At 42.2% G+C, this 20,847-nt stretch overlaps 1 protein-coding gene across 1 annotated transcript in view; it reads left to right on the top strand.

Annotated features, from left to right (window-relative positions):
• Positions 1-379: 379 nt before the first annotated feature.
• Positions 380-20,847, top strand: part of LOC103364864 (oxysterol-binding protein-related protein 1-like) — a 23,538-nt gene continuing 3,070 nt past the window's right edge. The window contains exons 1-23 of the mRNA XM_008292143.1: positions 380-434; positions 524-609; positions 701-775; positions 972-1,083; positions 1,173-1,258; positions 1,722-1,866; positions 2,083-2,150; positions 2,862-2,906; positions 3,198-3,271; positions 3,941-4,004; positions 4,153-4,254; positions 4,355-4,480; positions 4,615-4,699; positions 5,856-5,962; positions 11,324-11,492; positions 13,470-13,662; positions 15,775-15,850; positions 16,967-17,101; positions 17,336-17,433; positions 17,577-17,759; positions 17,845-17,952; positions 18,248-18,337; positions 18,532-18,658. Of these exons, the coding sequence (XP_008290365.1) occupies positions 380-434; positions 524-609; positions 701-775; positions 972-1,083; positions 1,173-1,258; positions 1,722-1,866; positions 2,083-2,150; positions 2,862-2,906; positions 3,198-3,271; positions 3,941-4,004; positions 4,153-4,254; positions 4,355-4,480; positions 4,615-4,699; positions 5,856-5,962; positions 11,324-11,492; positions 13,470-13,662; positions 15,775-15,850; positions 16,967-17,101; positions 17,336-17,433; positions 17,577-17,759; positions 17,845-17,952; positions 18,248-18,337; positions 18,532-18,658 (2,409 nt within the window). The remainder of the gene's footprint in view (positions 435-523; positions 610-700; positions 776-971; positions 1,084-1,172; positions 1,259-1,721; positions 1,867-2,082; positions 2,151-2,861; positions 2,907-3,197; positions 3,272-3,940; positions 4,005-4,152; positions 4,255-4,354; positions 4,481-4,614; positions 4,700-5,855; positions 5,963-11,323; positions 11,493-13,469; positions 13,663-15,774; positions 15,851-16,966; positions 17,102-17,335; positions 17,434-17,576; positions 17,760-17,844; positions 17,953-18,247; positions 18,338-18,531; positions 18,659-20,847) is intronic.

The raw sequence follows: 20,847 nt of genomic DNA, 5'->3' as shown, positions 1-20,847 counted from the left end.
CTGAGTCGTGGACAACGTTACTTAACAGGCGATCCCGGTAAGCTAATTTCACCCCTTTTACGCGTTTAATTCTGTTCAAATCTGCGCACCCTTAAGCTAAAAGAAAGCAAACAAGCTGAATAAAGTGACTTATCATGTCGACCAGTGACTAAACATTTGACCTAATGTCTTTAGTTGCCTGTGATGAGCTCTGTTTACCGTTAGAGGTGGTATTTATCCGTGCGTAAATTGGCTAATTTGTGCCAATTCTCGTGGGGCACGTCTCGTGTATTTAACGTCAATTACCTTTTCTTATTAAGGAAGTCCAATGATGGAGGAGGACACACTGGAGGATCAGCTTCTCTTCTATGCTCAAGAGGGCAGTTGTTCTCATATCCACATGCTCCTTCAGTCGAGAATCGATCAAAACAGCTCTCTGAATATCAACTGCAGATGTAAGTGGAGGAGGGAAAAACAGGTTATTATCCAGCAAACATGACTTTAGATGTAGCAAAAGAGTTCATTTTCATTTCTCTGACTACAGCTACGTCCAAAATCAGCTCAGGATGGACACCCCTCCATCTGGCCTGTTACTCTGGACACAGGGATGTTGTGGAGGAGCTACTCAAGGTGAGAGTTGTGGATAGATGTATATGACACTCTGCATGTTGGGTTCATTACTTGCAGCCCGAAAAATTTAATATGAGGAATGCATTTGCAGGCAGGCGCTTATGTGAACTTGCAGAATAACATGGGTGACACACCTCTACACAAAGCAGCAGCTACTGGAAGAAAGGTACGAATATTTATTGCTTACAAGAGATGCTGTCTGCGTTTGTAAATTGTGTTGCTTTTCTGTCAGCCTGATGTCAGCTGGAACAAGTGTCACAGACTCTGATAATATATTGTGTTTTCTTGTCTCCTGTCGAAGCCTTTGACTGATGACAGGTGATATTCAGATTTTTTTTTTCCCCTTACTTTGGACCCTTAAGGAGATTGTTCTGTTGCTGCTGCGGTATGATGCCTGTGCCAACATAATCAATGGAACAGCTCAAATCCCTAAAGATGTCACGGAGGATGATGAAATCATTACCATGCTGGAGGGTATGAAATCACGGGAGTGTTTTTTTACATGGCTTCTCATTACCACGGATCAGCTGCCTTTGTTCTCAAGTACTGTTTGGTTTGTGCAGCTGCAGAGAGACGGGAGACAAGGAGACGGGAGGAGAAGCTTCTGGAAGCAGCCAGAGAGGGAGACATCTCGACTCTGTCGAAATTGGTTAGCGTCTGACCTTTCTAAGAACTTTGACAGAATATATTACATTCTGAGAGCATCTCCCTCCAACTCGCACATTAAACGAGTGTCTCTGACAGCTTTTAGTTGTCTTCTGAGATTGCCGAGATGCACCAACAACAGAATTACTTTTATTCTGTTTGCACATTCAACTGGCCTGATGTCAATCAAGGAATGAAAAATTTAGGTGTTGAACTGCCAAAAACAAGAAAACGTGTGTCAGCTGTTCTATCCACGTGTTCTGTTTTGCACATCATTGCAAGTTTTATAATCTGAGTTCTAATTGTCCTTTTATCTGTTTATTGTTCCACTGGTTTGAAATTAATAGTTTAGAGATTTAGCTTGAAATAAGATCCCACTGCAGATGCACGGATGAATGAAAGAGGTAAATGTCAATGTCTTCTGCTTGAAGCTGTTGTCTGTGGTTCAACTGACTTCTATTCTTCAGCTCAGTGGAAAAGACGCTCCGGATATCCACTGCAGGGACTCGGTGGGGAATACGCCTTTACACTGTGCCGCCTACAGGGGGCAGAAGCAGTGCATTATAAAACTGCTCAAGTCTGGAGCCAACCCTGGCATCAGGAACAACACTGGTACATTACTTATCTTGGTTTAATCCTCTGCTCTTATTAGTCCAACTAATATTTATTTTGTTCAGCAATAGTTAGAATTGTTGTTTTGGAATTACAGTTAATTATCTAAGCAGTTCAGTATCTGTAAGCGTGGTGAATACTGTGATCTGCTGGTTTGGTTCCTACACAGTGTCTGAAAGTAATAATAAATTGTTTGTACTGCTGATGATGTTGCAGACCAGACAGCTTTGGACCTGGTTCGCACTGATGAACTGAAGCAGATTCTAGCAGCCTATCAAGATAAGGTGAGATCAGTAGTTTCTAATCTACTTTTCATTTTGAAATATGGCGTTAGCTTCTGCCAAAAACATTTAAGGCACAGCTGCACATTTCCTGGCATTCTTCTACAGTCATGTTTATTTCAATCCAGTGTTTTGATTGGCTAACAACATGCTCTTCTTGCAGTTTGCCCATCTGTTGCACTGTTTATTTCATCTTTCAGCAAGATTGCTATTAAACTGCTATTTAATTCATGGCCCTCCTTTATTATTTGGTGATCCTCTGGCCTCTCCTCTAACATCGTTTTCTTTACTGACAGTACTTTATGTGTCCAGCATCTTAATCACAGACTGGATATTTGCATTTTTCTCTTTTAGGGAAAGAAAGAACTCTGTGACCCTCACCAAGTCTTAACAATAGGGCGTGACGTGCAGACAACTGTCTTAACTGTGGAGAAAAAGTCTTACAAGTCAGCAGTCTTTGCTTTTGCTTGGATGTCTGAAAAGCCTGGCACAGGTTCAACGCAGAGCATTGCATAGTCATGGTGAAAACAAGAAGTGCTACCCACTGAGCTGTTTAATGGATTTGAAAACGTCTTATTTGCCTCCAAAGCTATACAGGTTTTACTCTGCTGTGTGTTTGTGGTCTCATCAAAAACTATTCAGCCCTGCTGTTCGTCGGGCTTTGTTTGTACATGAGTCTGACACTTTTGTTCTTATTTCTTATTTCCCACAAAGGATGTGAGCAGTGGGGTGCAGAAGATTGAAGGCCCTCTTTGGAAGGTACCCAGATGTTGAAGTGTACTCTCTTTCTCTCATAGGCCAGACATGGTGCAGACTATATCTGTGCACATTTGGCAGTATGGATAGTTTTTTCTTTTCTTGATTTAAAAAAAAAAAACAAAACCTTTACACTACTTTTTAATAGTTATTCTGTGTGTTTTATTTATTAAAAGGTTGCATTTGAATTAATTTGTTATAATTTTCTGAAATAATTCACTACTATTTAGAGATTTCTGTGATTTATTGTTGTTATGTCGGCTGCCCATCGTTGCCTTTTTGTGTCTCTGACAGAGTTCACGCTTTCTTGGATGGCGATCCCACTGGGTGGTAATTGAGAATGGAACTATGTCCTGGTACCCCAGACAGTGAGATAACTCTTATCTATAGCTCAAAACTATAATATGCACATGTAACTGTCTTTAATCAGACAACACCTGCAGTGGCACAAATAAAAGCAGATCTCATCTCCTCCAAATAATTCTTACTTGGGATGAAGCGATCTGTGGGTAGATTACAGCTGTTATGTTTTTTCCACCCGTCCTGTTCTCATGACCATGATATCACTTAAAGGCCTCGAGCGACTTTCTTTAAATCTGGCACGAACATCCGCTTGGACTCAAGGATGTGGCTGATTGGATTGTGCTGCTCAATTGTCAAGGTCACTGTACCTTAACAAACGTCTAATAGGATAAAATGATATAGTGGTGACATTGAATATCCCGAAAGTTTACTGTGAGATCATAGTGTTCTGCAAAAACGCTTTTCTGAACATTATTTAACACCATGAGGAACAGAGGGACATATTGTGAGCGGATGTCACATCAGGTCAGACACTGAGCTGTGTGTTGTGTGATCACCTATTAAACTCTTTCACCTATTAAACCACCTAATAAAGTCCTCACTGCGTGTGTTATGAGTCTGGGGAGACACGGATGTAAACTGCAACTTGACTGGAACTGCAGCTGCAACAATTCAAGTTTTATGTTGTACTGTCTTTCTGGTGTCTATGTGCTCTTTGATCTGTTTTTTTCTAGAGCCGATGCACTGACTGGTGTTAGAAAACAGGGCTGTAAGTCTCTCTCACAAGCCTACTGCATGGTAAGCAGCAGAGGTTAGAGGCTCGTTGTTAACTATCGATTTTTTCCCGGACAATACATGTTTTAGTTGTGATCACGCTCGACTTGTGACATAATGATGTTTGACATCGAGCGCAGCAAGCATTATAATGTCGCGTTTGCCATTTCAGGTCAAACCGTGGGATCATTGCTTCTTCATGCTCCGGTGCTTCGATGAGACTGTGCATTATTTTAAGGTCCCCTCAAAGACAAACTCGGTGGCAACGAGAAAAGTGAGACGAGATCTGCCTCTTTACATCGCCTCTGTGAACAGAAATCACCTGCATGGTTAGACTAATGTGGAAAAGGTTAATGGTATTTGTCCACTTCCAGCGTTGGTTGGATGCTATTGAAGCACATGCATCCTATAGCATTCGCCACTGCGTCCGAGAGCAGATGATCTGCGATGCAACTGATGACAGCGGTGTGGCAGCGGGGAGCCTGACACAAGCTGTTCAGGTAAGATTAAGATGAGAAGTTTTTAAAGAAAGTATTTTATGCTTTTGTTTCAACCGTGTATGATCGTCAAACTGTGTGTGTTTTGTTGATTCGTAAAGGAATTCCACTGTTTAAGTGCCTCTTTTGTCCTGCAGGCAGCCAGCAGCTACCAGCAGAAATTGGATACTGAAGTGTCGATATTTCTGTCCATGGTGAAGAATGAAGAGAATTTCGGTAACAGTGTCAGACAAATCTGCACTTAACACAGAGTCACTCAGTAATGTCGAAGAGAAATCAACAGTTTTGACAGCGTTTAAGAGAGTTATTGTGAAGAAAAAATGATGAAAGATTAGGTCAGGGGTGTTGAAATCCTGCAAGTTCTAGATGTTTCCTTCTTCCAACACACCTGATTCACATGATCAGGATCGTTATCAGGCTTCTGCAGAGCTTGATGATGAGCTGATCATTTGAATCGGGTGTGGTGGAAGAGGGAAACATCTTAAACATGCAGGATTGCGGCCCTCGAGGTCCAGAGTTCGACACCCCTGGATTAGGTGTTCATTTTGGATTCTGGAAATTTGTATTCGGTATTCTGACATTTTACATACAGTTGAAACCAGAAGTTTACATACAGTGTATATAAAGACATGCAGTCGTCCTCAAATTTATTCATAACCTTCCATTAAAGAAAAGGCAAAATTTACAATATTCACTCAAATAACTAGAAAAAAGTAATAATAGATATAATTTGCTAATTTATAATTTAGAGAAATAAGACATTGCTTTTGAATTGTGGTTTAAAAGAATAATTTAAAAGAAAAAAAAAACTTTTTTCCTTCTTTAATGGAGTAAATTTGAGGACGACTGTAAAACCTTTTTTTTCTCGCTGTGTGACATTAAATGTGACTAAACTTTTCCTGTTTTAGGTCACTTAAGATTACAAAAATTATTTCTATTTGCTAAATACCAGAATAATGAGAGAGATATTTTTTATTACTTTCTTCAAAGTCAGAAGTTTACACACATTGCCGTAGTATTTGGTAGTGTTGCCTTTAAATTGTATGACTTGGGTCAAGACTTCTGACTTTGAAGAAATTAATTTTAAAAAATTCTCTCTCTCATTATTCTGGCATTTAGCAAATAGAAATAGTTTTGGTAATTCTAAGTGACCTAAAACAGGAAAAGTTTAGTCTGATTTAATGTCAGATTGTTGGAAAAAAAAGATTTTATGTCTTTTTATGCAGTTTACGTAAACTTCTGGTTCCAACTGTTTTTGTAGATGAATTAATCATAGAAATGACTGATAATGAGCATGATCAGAAATACTAAATAACTGTTAGCTCGTCTACATTTTGAGCCATTTCACATATTGTGCATTATCTTTTCTTTTTCAAAGCCCTGGCAGCTCCTCTTCTACTGAAAGCCCAAGAAACCAGTGAACTCGCCAGTGAAGCTTGTGATGCTCTCCATCTGTGCCTTGAGCTGCTGTCAAAACAAGAAGAGGTAAAGGAAATCATCTTCGTTATGGTTGGATAAACTAAGACTGTACAGCGCAGCTACCTCTAGACTGAAGTGTAGAGTTTGTGTCTGAATGTAGACAGATGTCAAACCACGTGTGAGAGAAGACGCTCATGAGCATCCGTCACAGCGTACGTAGTTTGTCTGTTTTACAAGAATATGAAGATACAGATCTATATGAAGCGATTGTGGATAACTTGTGTGGGAATTTGTGTATTTGGGCGGTGATAGATGTGTGCCTTGACAAGAAGAGGTAAAGGAAATCGTCTTCATTATGGCTGGATTAGCTAAGACTTTAGACGACGTGCCATCCCTCACGCATAACTTAATGCATTCAAACCGCTCTAAACTGTGCAAAGGTTTATTCAATTATCTAAATGTTTGCTTTGAATGTGAAACTGTCATAATGTCAGAGGAGTTAAGTGACTCTTCTGCATTCATTCGTTGTGACTAGAAACCAGCTCCGTAGACCGGCTGCAGCTCACTGAACATGTATGAATCTCCACTTCATTGATTCCCACACCTTCGCCCACGCGCTGCTCTCCTATTGGTGGAATAAATTATACTCAATGATTACAAAATCCTCAAGCCCCTCCCCCTTACGTTGGCTCCTTCATACCAATCAGGTTTGAAGTTTGTGTGTGCGTGTCCCCGTCCACCTGTCTCGGCGGTCGCGCTCTGCCCTTGGAGGGGGGGGGAAGCGCTGGAACAGTGTGGTAATCACTGTGTGTGTGTGTGTACGAAGGACACGGCCAAGATCCGCTTTTATGCTTAGGTCTGCATTCAGCTTGCAGATCACTGTAGACACACACACACACACACACTTGGACTAGGATCCACACTCTCCCGCTCTAGGGAAAGGCTGTGCATTGAGCGAGGGAACTCAAGCGCTTGCATATTCACTGGCTCAGCTGGAGATACATGTATTCACCCTCACAGTGAGAATACACGCTCGCAGGCACACTTGCACATGCCAGAGCATCCGTGCACAGGAGCAAGACGAGACAGTGACGGCACTTTCATCTAGCATCTGCACAGGTACCAGACCAAACAGTTGTTCTTGTACAATATTCTCAGCTTTCCTCTTCTGGCGTCAGCAGTAACAACTGGCTGTGTTTGCTGTAGGCTGATCGCCGGTGACTGAGCGTTGGGGCGTTTGAAGTTTGGCGTGGATTTGTTCAGATGTTTTTCTTTATCGTGTGTTGTCGTCGACTTGCGGGGTTCGGTCTGAAGCGCTGGCACAAGCGAAGGGCTATTAATCAGTATGCGGAGGTCATTTCTATGGATTTAATGATCTGAATTTTCGAGTGTGAAATTGAGCGTGTTTTTGAAGTGGCGCTGAATGCTACGCTGCTCAGTGCATCTGTTTAATGAGATCATCTTAGAAAGTAATGAATTCTGTCAAAGTAAGTGCATGGACGGGCATACATTAAATTTGCGCCGAGGACCTTTTTGATGTGGTAATGCTTAAAGAGGAGCATTTAAAATAAAGACTCGGAGGTTTAACTGTTCAAACGTAGCAGCTGTTTATCTGTAGCACCTAAATTAGGGGTCGAGAGATCATACAAATCAGTCTTTTCTTTTTGTCTCATTACCAATTCATTTTAAATTGGCACGCTGCAAAAATACTGTCTGCTGATAAGTGGTGATGGTGTGATCGACTCTTCAACTGCCAAAAGAGGACTTTTGCATCCATGCATGGGTGTAGATGTCTTAATTAATAAACTCAGCTGTCCATAATACTACACAATAATACCCATGAAGAGCATGTTTACACCGTGCATTTCCAAACTACATTATCTTAATACGAATTGGCAACAACAGCTGATGGAGGCTAACGACATTCACTGCGTCACCCAAGAAGCAATAAAGCAATCTCATAACAAAAGGACACTAAATTAATTTCTGCCAACCGGGTGGTTTAACGAGAGGGAACATCCACTGGTCTCCTGCTAAACTGCTGCTACTACATGTACTAACTGGATTATATTTCCTACAGTGCTGAGATTGCCCGTATTAAGCAGTATTAACTCTAATCCCTCATTTTCGCTGTCCCGCCACAGATGCATCTGCTGGTGACTCTTACACATTTTTTTTTCCTACAGTACAAAACATACTGTAGTCATGTGCTGCTGTAATTGTGCTTTGACAGCTGGGCAGATGTACAATGGAGAAGCACGGCTCATAGCTCGGAGGGTTTTGTGGCAATTACAGTACTGTCCTTGAGCAGTGTAGATGTGATCTGTCCCAGTTCAGCAGCTGCTGCAGAACTACAAGTATGCCACGTTTACACAGTGCACGCGGGCCACAGTGTGACTTGTTGGTGACTACGTGGCATTTAAAGTGGAGAATATTGTGCTGTTAACTTTGCTTCCTGACAAAAGCAACGCTGTGAAGATCGAGGTGCAAACAGACAACGCCGGACAGGGGGATTGTGACAACTCTCCCACACAGCGCAGATTTATTGGCCCAACCTTTCTTAGTGTTTGTCTGGCAGCACGCTTTCGCACCTGTCAAGAAAACAAATGGAGACTTGCAGCTTGAAACCACTCGGCGGTGACACGTGGATTAGCAGATCTGTCAGTTTGTATTGCTCTGAAAGCTGAAGAATGACAGCACGGTATCTTTTTTTTCACAACAGTGATTCATAATGTTTTCTCGACAGTGTAAGAAAGCAGATTGCCCTTTAAAACCGTAGGGATCGAAGGAAACACAAAGTACCGTTTGACCTTTCCATCAGCCGTTGGCACATAAGTAACTGACTTCCTGACTTGTCATATCCCACCTATGACAGTCTTTACGGGGCATGTCTTTGTTGGTACCTGCACTGAACTGACCTCTAACTTTTTTTATTTATATATACCAGCCTGATCTACGAGTGATTCTTTATTTTGGGCGTATATGGGAAGACTGGTACCTGGTGGTATTTTTGTGTATTCCGTTGCTACATCTAGCCCTGTGTAGCGCTATAATAATTTTGCCTCTGAGATTTGCTTTCCCCTAAGCAGCAGAGAAAGCAAAATTTAGAACAGAGTAAAAAGCTGTACCCTTTGGGGTGTTGGCCAAGGAGAAGCATCCCTCCCAGGCTCCAGCAGCAGCTACAGCACAGAGCCTCAGCAAGGCTTAAAATAGCGCTGTTTGTGCTCAGGCGAGAGGATGCAGTGAGAATGAAAGAGCTGGCTGGGATAGTTACACAACAAAGAGTTCTGCTCATGGATGGGCTCTCAAGCCAAGTGCCTGGGACAGGAAGCATGAACAGAGTCTCTTGAACATGAAGGTGGTTTACCTTAAAACCCTGCTTTTAAAAAGAGGCTTGTGGCGAGGACACACGTGTAAAAGAAATAGTTATTATAAGAAAGGAGAAACCACAGACGTTTTTATGCGTTTCTCAAACAAGAGTGGACATGACTGATGAGAATCTGAGCATCCACACTGACACTGGGTTTTTGCTTCCACAGAGAATATGACCTACATATAGGATGGCAAAGTGTGTTGATTGCAAAAATGTGTGAGTTGTGTTGAGTTCGTGTCTGAATGTAGACGGTTGTCAAACCACGTGTGACAGAAGATGAGCATCTGTCATAGTTGCACACACAAAAAAAACAAACGTATATGCAGTTTGTCTGTTTTACAAAGCTACAGCTCTATATAAAGCAGCTATGGATAACTTGTGTGGGAATTTGTGGACTTGGGTGATGACAGATGTGTGATTTTACATAAATAATGCGGCTGTTGCTTAGCTAGGATCTGCATATTTGACATGCTGCAGGAGTCATCTTCACCTTTTCTGTATGCATGTGCACTAAATTAGAATTCCACTTTACTGGATGTAAGTAGCGTGTTTGTAAAGCCTATAGTTTACATGATAAACATGGTTCAAAGGTGCAGGTAGGGGTGCCGGATTAATGGCCTTGAAGTGGCCGTACTAATGTAAATGTTTGCCTCATCTGTAATGTGCGACTGATTTCCACCTCAAAGGAAACTGAAGCAATTTCACAGAATACAGTTGCAGCTTCTAGGGCTGTGATTTTAAAAAGGTCAAAATGAGCATTACTTTAGAAAGTCACACAGACGTTAGGTTGTGTTGTACATTAGTTATTTTAAGGGCAGTGTTACACAACATGATATCCCATTATAATAACAAATTTGTTGGGTCCCATGCAGAGTAAGAGTTTTTCTGGCTTCCTCCATGAATGCTTGATCAGATCTAGATCTTGGAAGCCCGGATGAGCTCTTGTTCGTGTTCCTCAACCCATTTCGGAGCTGTTTTTAGTGCAGTGTGCTGCTGATTGATGCCTCTGGAAAAGCCATTAACTCGTGGAGGGATGTGCTTGGTCTGCAGCACTGTTTAATTATGTGAGACATGCCTCAGTAACATCCACATGAACGCCAGGACTCAAGGTTTTCCTAGCAGAACACTTCATTGTGACGACATGGTCAATGTTATTTACGTCTCCTGTCAGTGGTTTTAATGTTGTGGCTGCTCGGTGTCAGAGCCGCACACACACCCACAGCTCCTGACATAAATTATAACCCACCTTGAGCACGTTGACTGCTGTTTTCTTTTTGCATTGCCGTGCGCACAACTGATAACGCTTCAGGCGGTATAAGGGATGAGGCTGAACTTTTCATCTTTAATCGAAGACACTGGCCTCGCTTTGCAGTCTCAGATTTACAGTGTGATTTACAAGCTCCTGTTTCTCTCAGACTCAACTGCCTTCCTCAAGGTGACTCTGGAAGTTTTTCAAACTGTGAAGGCTGCGCTCCATTTTTTATGCTCGCTGCACTTTCTTTGCTTTGTGAATTTTATTTATTTATTCCCCTTTTTTGTGATGCATTTATATCAGAGTATATGAAGAATTTCAGTTTTTTTTGGGAAACTTTTTTTGTCATCGTATTATCTTACATCTATCATGGTGGCAGTTGTCTATTTTTATTTAGTTTTCCGTCTTCTGTTTAGTTAGTAAAGGACGCACATCGGCTGTGTTAGACAATAGGAAACACTGATCTGGTCTGTCTCACAGAGGCCTGGCTCAGGTTGCTCTGAGGAGACACTCAATCCCGGGCCACAGAGCTCTCTGAGACTGGGGTGTTTGGTTCCGCCTGGAAGAAACCAGATCTGTGGGCAGGGTTAGAACAATGACCTGCCGTCAGAACCAGACGTGCAGCCGCAGTGACAGCTGAACAAACAGATGAATACTTTTGAATCAAACATTATCTGCATATTAGCAATCGATATAGTCTGTACTGTACACATAACTGTTGCATAGTAAACTGATAGATTAGCATTAACATGACACTGTGTCTGCTGAGTGTTTGATCCGTGTGCTGGTCCCGTGTCTGCAGGTGTGGAGCCTGAAGGTCGAGCAGGAGGTGGAGAAGAACAAAGCTCTGACTGAAGCCTTGCAGACTTTGGCAACTGAGCACCAGGAACTCAAGCAGTCCTTGAGCAAGAGCAGGAGGTGGTCTACCCTCAGTACTCTCACTGGAGATGACTTCTATGATGCTGTGTCAGGTCGGTTACCTCTAGGTGGACAGTTAAGTAATCAACAAGTTTGTTGGGTTACACAAGACCAGCACATCATTTCAGGAGAAGACAGAAGCACTACAGCTCCTTATTACATTGTACATTCAGTTCTTAATGGATAGAGATGCAAGTTTTGCCATCAATGTACACTCAATATAATAGAAACAAAGTAAAATGTAGTTTTTAAAACCAAAGTTTAAAACTCTCATAAGACCTACATGTCAGTGCTTGTAGAAGTCCATTTGGTAACAACTGCAGCTTTAGTTTTCTTAGGTCAGACGCTTTGGACACCTGGTTTAGGAGAGGTTATTCCTTTCTTCCTGCCTGCCATCTTCAGGTCTCTCCACTAACGTTCTGTGATGATTAAAGTCTGGGTTTTGGCTTGGCCGCTCAAGGACAGTCAGAGGTTTGTCCTGAAGCCGCTCTGCTGTTTTCTTGGCTTGGTGTGTTTCGGGGTTATTGTCGTACTGAAAGGTGAACCGCTGGTTCAGTCCCAGGTCACTGCACTCACAGTGACCAGAGTTTCTTTAAGGACCCTGCTGCATTCATCCCTCTGTCAGTTCTGACCACTAGCACGGCATGATGCTGCCACCACCGTGCTTCACAACAGGGATGGAATGGTTTGCTGCAGAGATGTTTGTCTTCCCAGTAGTGGTCGCTGGGTTCTTAATCTTCCCTCTTACAAGGCCCATCTTTCAGTTTGGCCAATTTCAAGGGGAGTCCTTGTGGTTGCAAACTTACTAGGAGCGCTCACAGCTTTAGAAACAGATTTACACTCCTCGTCTGATCTATGCCTTGGCCCAGTGTTATCGTCGAGGTTCACAGAGAGTTCACTGCAGTTCATGACTTGGTTTTTGTCCTCATCTGTTGCGTGATTCATCAGACCTTTCAATACAATTCAGTTCCATTCAATTCACTTGTATTTATACGTCAACCCACAATAGAAATCATCTCAGCGCACTTCACATAGCAGCATAAAGACTTGACAATAGTGCATTATAAAGAGAAACCCAACTAATCCAGTGATTCTCTCTGAGCAAGCAATTTGGGAAGAAAAAAAGACCCCCATCAACAGGAATAAACCTCCGGCAGAACTCAGGGACGGCGGCCATCTGCCTCGACGAGTTGTGGTGAAAGTAAAGTGAAGAGAAAAAAGGATAGCTGGGAAAAATGGACAAAGAAAACAGACAATATACACAGGTGTGGGCCTTTGTTAAGGATGCCCATGCAGTTCAGTTGGCCACAGCTGGATTTCATTCAAGTTTCTCGACACAGTTCGATGTAATAATTAATAATTAAAGGGTATGAATACTGTAAATGTTGTAGTTTTTGTTTTGTTTTTTTAAATGTATTTTCAAAAGTCTGTAGAAAGTGTTTTCCACTTTGGTACGATGGGTTATTGAGTGTACATTGATGGACAAAAGAGCAGTTTTACCGGAATGCATGAAACCTCATCACACATCTTTATATAGAGCATGTTTATGACATGTAGTTGCAGCTACCGGGAACATCTACGCAGCTGTCTGAAATTCTGTCAACGCATCCTTGAATATACAAGTACATACAATAAGCACTTTCCATCCCAGAATAGCACACGCAGTCCTCAAAGTGCACGAATCCCTCACTATTCTCCACTCCTTTGTGCTTGTGACAGTACCTGTAATGTCACTGACAGTAGAGCTGTCTAGGGGAGGAGTAGCATCCAGCAAAGCGCAGAGCAAACAATGTTAGAGGAAATGAAGCCTCTGTGTGGCCTCTCATTGGAACACAATCCTCAGGTGGAGTTTGCCTGGCAGCAGCAGGGAGGGGGAGGCTGGAGAGAAAAACCAAGCACGAGGGCTTATTTGCGGACTGTATGCTATTAGGGCTGCAGAGCCGGAGCCTTTCCGAGCCAGCTACTCGAACCGGTGCGTGTGATTGTTTGGCATGACCTGGCGCCCGGCCTCATCTGTCATCATCCCACAGAGTCCGAGTCGGAGCTCTCAGTGAGCGGCTTCCTGTCCGTGGCCAGTCTCTCCTGCGAAGAGGACGAGGGGAGAGACGCCCCCCTTCTCAACAGCCTCCGCCATCCCAGCGCGCACAGGGGGCCTACCGGAATGTCAGGGGAGGGTAACCATGGCAACCAACCAGCCCAACACAATGGAGTCAAGAAGCACAGGTGGGACATGCTCCAGTTATGATGTCATGCTTGTTTACCGGTTTAAATGATTGCAAAGAGTCTGCTGGAAAATCCAAAGCGCTCGGTGCTCCGCGGGCAGCCTGCTCGCTGTTTGTTATATGCAAGGCTTTTGTTTAAGGTAACAGCTGGTAGCAGGATTGAGGAGGATATAACTTGGCATTGGTGAATGGCTTCAGTTTTGTTGCGTATGACTTGGTATCTAATGATAGGCTGCAGACCTCAGTCGGCAAGAGGATAGGGCAGCCGGCAGAGTTAGTGTAATGAGATACCACCCTTCCACTCCGGGCTGTTTTTGTAGTCAGGTGTTTTCGCCGGATCACCCAATCCACAGAGAATAGCCTGTTTTGTTTTTCCTGACGGCCCCAATTCTCTAAGTGAACAATCAATTGAGCACTCTGTTGCCTTTTCTTTTCTGTCCTTTTTTTTTTTTTTTTTGTGAAAATTTGACAATCTCTTTCATTTCCTAGCATGCTGATTCTGGCTTGGCCTCTCTTCCTTAATCCAACAAGTGATCCATGAATAATTTAGCATGTGCTGGCTCAGAGAAGAGCTGGAGAAAAGAGCTGGCGGGCTGGCTGGCTAGCTCTGTGTGCATATGTGTAGGCTTGTGTGTGTTGTGCATTAAAGATTTATGAGGTGTCTGTTTATTTGAAATTACTTCTGTCATTCAAAGATACGTCTGTTAGCAGTTGTCTGTATGTGGGCCGGTTGTCTTTCTCTCACTTTTTACTATCCATAGTAATGTCCTGCAATAAATTCTCTATAGGATGTCCAAAAATGTTAAATTAAAATGACAAGAATGTAATATTTTAGTGGCGTTTTTTTTCATGCATGCAATGATTTAAAGATGGATTTCATTAGCTAAACCATGGACAGTGCCATCTGTTAGAAATTCATGCTTCAAAGTATTCTAAGTTATGTTTCCTCCATTGAACAGTGCCAGTTTGCCAAAAAAAAAACGTTTTATCTGCATTTCTGAAGAGCTGTAAGATAATAATGAGCATTTCTGTCCATCTTCTCAGATAAATAGGTAAAAGTTTTCAGCAGCTTGTTCAAAAACGATGCCTTAAAGCTTCCAAAGACTCCTGTGAATCTTTAGAAAGATTCAGCAGTAGATACAAATGAGAAAAACCCCTCCTGTTATATTTCCGTTTTTCCGCCTAATGAGAGAAATCCTCCATGCTTAAATACATCGAAGAGTAGCGGCTAGTGGAACAAAAACTAGGCCAGACATATAGTCTGCTATGCATCACTGCTCTGCTCATCCTACAAATAGAACAAAAACCCCTCTCTCCCTACCTCACTGTTTATTTAGCTGAAATAATCGCTTTTATTTGTGTAGTTGCTCCAGCACTCATGTTGGACACCATCTGCCTATAGCTGCGATGCTGCTTTTGAAACGGTCCGCGCTGCAGATGGCGGCAAGACTGTAAAATAACCTCAGTCACATCGATCACTGAATTCAGTCAAGCATTAGAGGCTAAGATTTAGAGCAAAGTGGGGAAAGTGCTTGTGTGTATCCAGGCTTTGATCTAAATGGTATTCAGACTGTATAGTGCTTTTAGACGACCATAATATGCGAAAAGAACAATTAAAGGAGTGCGTCTTACAGCCAGCATTGAAAACACACACACACACACACACACACACACACACACACACACAGGTCCATCCATTCATGGGTATTGCATGAGGCTTGAACAGAGCAGCTGAAAGCTCATTAGCTTACAGGTGTCAGATAACCTTTATTCCCAAATGGTGGGTCAAGCTAAGCTGTCGGCTCTGAAGCTTTTAAACTTTTAAAATTACAAGCTCACAAATGCGGCAGACAAACTAATGGTTTTGATGTGCAGTTTATCCAATACCCTCAGGTGTTGGATTTGTGCTCAGTGCCACATTTTAAAAAAGTAAATAATTTTGAGCGCAGACGGATCACGTATCCTGATGTGCCGGTGTTTGCCTGCTGCAAACTGCACGGCTGAGGCAAAATAAACAATCCAGTGGTTTACTGTCGATAGTTAAAAGCTGATGTGTTATTTTATTGAGACAGAAATGGATATCAAACCCACCTTTTACACTGCTTTCCCACAGAGCATCTCTACCGGCTCCCATGTTCTCCAGGAATGACGTGAGCGTCTGGAGCATCCTGAAAAAATGCATCGGCATGGTAAGAAAAAAAAACATCTACAGTCAAATAGATGCTTGCTACGCTTTAATTTGCTATTTTGAGAAAATTAATCTTGATTTTTGGTTTTTTATTTCATGTGAGTTGTTGGAAAAGAACCAAACTTTGTTCTAAAACGTTGCTAATTCTAATAAACCAGTTAGTATAACGACATTTTACTGAAGTGAGAGTACATTTACTTGCATAAAAATGTACTGAACAGCAAAAATACAAAGAAAAAAGTGGAGGTCAGTCTCTTCTCTGCTTATGTGTAAAATACAATTAGTCCATTCAGCCTGTCTGTGCCTCTCTAAGGTACCCTGCACACACAGCATTGAGCTAAAAGTCAGAAAGGTGGCGAACATGTCAGCGAAAGCAGAAGTTCCTCATTAAATGTAGAAGTCACTGCTGAGGGATCCGCCATGAGCACACTAACTAGACCGGCATACTCCTGTTGCCTGGGCAACAGCGTGGGTGTGTGGCAGGTTATCTGTCCATCCACATCCCATTCTTTTTAACACGGTACCGCTGGAAACACCCCGAAGGGAATTTGGCACAAATGCTCATTTGGACTCAGGGATGCAAATTTCCCGCAAATGTCTAAAATAATGAAGTCATGACGTTTTATATCAAAACGTCAAAGGTCAACTTCACTGTGATATCATTAACACTCCCCAAAACTCTTCTTTGTTTTGTTTTCTTTGGACAAAGTAAATGCAGTAACTAAGGAACAGGTGGGGAGATGGTGACAATACTCACATTTTACATGATTGCATAAATCTTCTGCGTCCACATTTTAGAATCGGTACCTTCTTTGCAGCCATATTTCTGCTTAATTGGCCGTGCGTGTAAACACATACAAGAAAATTGCCAGTTTTTTTTGTTTCTCTAAAGTAAGTAATCGTTCACAGTAAATGAATGCAGCCTGTAATGTGTCAATAAACTGATTTGCAAGCAACATATTAGCTTTGCACCGATGCAATATCACTCTGCTATACTGGATTGCATTTGCTTTTTGAGCTTTCTCTAATGAGCAGATAACTGGAATAATCCTTTGCCCAAGAATCAGCCTGTGCCCTCTCAGTGTCTTTTATCTTCCCCTACTCGTTTTCTTCTCAGGAGTTATCAAAGATTGCCATGCCTGTGATATTTAATGAGCCTCTGAGCTTCCTCCAGCGGCTAACAGAATACATGGAGCACACCTACCTCATCCACCAGGCAAATGCCACAACAGACTCTGTCGAGAGGATGAAGGTACCACCGCGCTTACATTCATTTTTTTTTATTCTAATAGTTGATCTCCAAAAGTGATGCCATTGTTTATTTGAATCAAGTCAGATCAGTAGAGCTGCTTTCTAGCAATTCATATAGTACTGTTTAAATTCCTGCTATCAGAGTGTTTTCAAAGCAGCAGCAAAGGCATCCTATCACTATCAAATATTCGATTAGTTGTCTATAATTTGGTTAAAGCAAAACAATACTCCGTAGTGTGTTGCAGCGTTTGCTGTGTCAGCTGTAGCATCGCAGTGGGAGAGGACCGGGAAGCCCTTCAACCCACTACTGGGGGAGACCTATGAGCTAATCAGGTAAGACAGTAGAAATCAGCACTCATCAGCAAATATGTTTCATAAGCACGCCCATACACAAAACGATCTGGACACAGTTTCGAGCTGTGTATCTTGTTAGTGGATTTTCTGCAGCACCAAACAAATCCCTGTTCTCCCATCAGAGACGATTTGGGCTTCAGATGGGTGTCAGAGCAAGTGAGCCATCACCCTCCGGTTAGTGCCTTTCACGCTGAGGGCTTCAAGGAGGATTTTGTCTTCCACGGTTCCATATACCCCAAACTCAAGTTTTGGGGAAAGAGCATAGAAGCTGAGCCCAAGGGAATCATCACACTGGAGCTGCCCAAGTGAGTTCACAGCGCTGAGACTGTGCTGATTCCCTTTGAGTTAGGCTTGTTTTTGTCTCTGCTGAGCGCTTCTGTTCCTCTGCAGATATAATGAAGCCTACACCTGGACAAACCCCACCTGTTGCGTCCACAACATCATCGTCGGTCAGCTTTGGATTGAGCAGTACGGCAACGTGGAAGTGATCAATCACAAGTAAAGGAAATGCTTTTCTCATCACTGTTCTCTATATAACATGCTTGCGTAGTGTATTTGCATGCACAGAGACTTGGGTGCAGAATATCTTTTCTGGTTTTTTTTTTTTCCCTTGTGCTCTGCAGAGGATTGTTGATCTACTTTCAGGTCCAGCTTATTGATCATGGAAGCAGAACTGGGACAGTTGCCATTAGAATAGAACAGCGAGAGCACGATAATTAATGTTTGAAAGCCTCGGCTTGCAGAAGGAGAATAAAGAAAGAGAATTGGTAAACAGGCTGTCATTCTGTTACAGAACCGGGGAGAGATGCAGCATGACGTTCAAACCCTGTGGCCTCTTTGGTAAAGAGCTCCATAAAGTCGAGGGATACATCCTAGATAAAAGGTATCGCCATTCATTACATATAGTGTTTGGTATTGCCAAGAAGCAATAAGTGAATTTTTCATAAATGACTTCTTTGTCACATGTTATATAACAAGACATTTTATAATATAACGTATCATAGTTGTCAGAGACGTACTGAGTGTCGTGTAACAAAAAGCTGTGATTAATAACGTCTGTTCTTTGTGTGTTTGCAGCAAAAAGAAGCTTTGTGCAATATATGGCAAATGGACTGAATGTCTATACACAGTCGACCCCGCCACTTTTGATGCCCACAAAAAGTCTGACAAAAAGAATTCGGATGAAAAAAAGGGCAACAAACAGGTACTGAATGTTACTGCCTCTTGAAGACGCCCGTGTTATGTTCAAAGACTGAATGTAAAAGATGGATGAAGCCGCTGTGACTGGATGTTGGATAAGAGCAGGGAGCTCGGTTCTCTGTCAGATCAGCCTGCCAGCAAGTTTGTTAGCAAGGCGCATGCATGATTGTACATTTTCCTAAAACATAAACTGAAAACACATTGCTAATGGGTCAGACACGGTAATTAAAACCTACAAAATGCCATGGGTACGCATTCCTACGTTTCTGTCATGATTAAGAGGTCACAATTTGTCAGTCACAAGAAAAATCATCTATTTCACTCCAAATCGGACCTTAATTTACTAAATGAACTCTGTGATGCTGGACTGAAGACATAAAACTAGCAAATGAGAACATAAACTAACTCGGGAAACATTTACTGAGGGAAAAATCACATGAGAAGTAGGATCCTTTTCTAACAGTCCTATATACACTATATACAAGTATATATACTTATTATCTTGTTTTATTTTTTATTAATATTTATTGTATTTTATTTTGTTCTTTTCTTTCTGTAGTTATTTTATTTTATTTTTTGAATTTTCCTATTTCTATTATTCCTGCAAATTCCCAGGGCGACACCAACAGCCGAAACCAAATTCCTTGTATGTTGTGTACATACTTGGCCATTAAAGCTGATTCTGATTCTGATTCTGATTCTGATACAACCAGACTGCCATTTGTAGTCAGTGCAGCCGCCCCCTGCTGGCTGTTAGAAAGAATGCAGGCTTAAGGCACTTCACTGTTCATCTGGAGGCTGCATCCATCTTTGACAAACAGTATTTGGTTCTCTCTCCAATGGGTTCAAAAGTTTCACAAACAAGTGAGGATCCTTTTAAAAAATAAAGCCATGATTAGTTTTATTTATCACTTCCCTCCCAGTGCAGTAAACAGAAACTACTTAAATCAAATTGATACTTGGCTTTAGAACGGCACCACTTTCTTGGCAGGAAAGCTGTCCCAAGCATCTTGCAAAAAAATTGCCACAGCTTCTCTGCCTTAGTTGCTTCTGTCCCTTCGTATATTCTCCTCTGTGATGCTGAAACCGTAGCTCTGCGAGGCCCATACATCCGCTGCAGGGCTCATTGTTCTTCTTGTCACTGTCGATAGCTCCTAATGACTCTGGCTGTATGTTTGGGGTTGTTATCATGCTGCAGAATGATTTGGGGCCAATCAGACGCCTCCCTGATGGTAATGCATGATGTATAAGGATCTGCCTGTATTCTCAGCAACCCCAGTTTTGCAAGGAATCTCCACAGTGCCTCACTGTTGCCTGCAGACAGTGTGCAAACTACAGGGGAGCCACAGGGAGTTTGGCTCCTCTCAATAAGAAATGAACTCCCCCCCCCGAAAAGATGATTTGTAGAAATTTTGGAGGGGTCTCTAAAATATTGACAGTATGCTATTTTTACTCTGCATCTGTATCTTCAGCATCATGGATCGTGTGTAAAATCAGGCTATTATTGATGTATTATTCATGCATGAGGTTGATGCATCACTAATTCACTTCAAGATCCCAGGATGCATTGCTTGTCTTACCATCACCGTCCAAACGGGGCAATATCATAAGTGCCATTCACTTTAACTCAAAGAGCAGGAGCGCCATAACCAACAGCAGCAGCAGCGGCTACTTGTCATCTCCTTTATTCATATTCTCATTAATAGGAATATTGATTTTTAAAAAAGCGAATTAAAGCGCTGTCATTTCTGACCATGAAAAAGAAAGAGGAGAAAAAACAACGAGAATACATGAAGAGCTGTTGTGTAGTTTGCACTCTGCCTGCAGACAGTCATTCCTGTCGTGCTCTCCAACCCTCCAGCAAACAAACTGCATTCTGTCAGAGCCAAATAGATTTACATCAGTCCGGAGCACCTAATTTTTTGGCTGCACGTATTACACAAAGACGAGATATTTCCAGACTGTATCGGGGACCCACTCATTTCTTTTTTTTTTTCTGAGCTGATTGCGCTGCTGGACCTCCTCCAGTTCTAAAGAGGAATCCTGCTTGCCTTGCTGCACTCAGTTTCTGTGGCCAGCCACTATTTTTATTTTATTTTCTCACAGTCCTAAACCTTGGAGCTTCTTTATGCTTTTGCAGGAGGGCTTGGACGGCACACGTAGAAACACATGAGAGACCTTGCTGATGCAGGA

The sequence above is a fragment of the Stegastes partitus genome, unplaced genomic scaffold, assembly GCF_000690725.1.
Source record: "Stegastes partitus isolate 25-593 unplaced genomic scaffold, Stegastes_partitus-1.0.2 Scaffold787, whole genome shotgun sequence".
Lineage (NCBI taxonomy): Eukaryota > Metazoa > Chordata > Actinopteri > Pomacentridae > Stegastes > Stegastes partitus.
The sequence above is the reverse complement of the archived record's forward strand: the minus strand, read 5'-3'. Positions and strand labels throughout refer to the sequence as shown.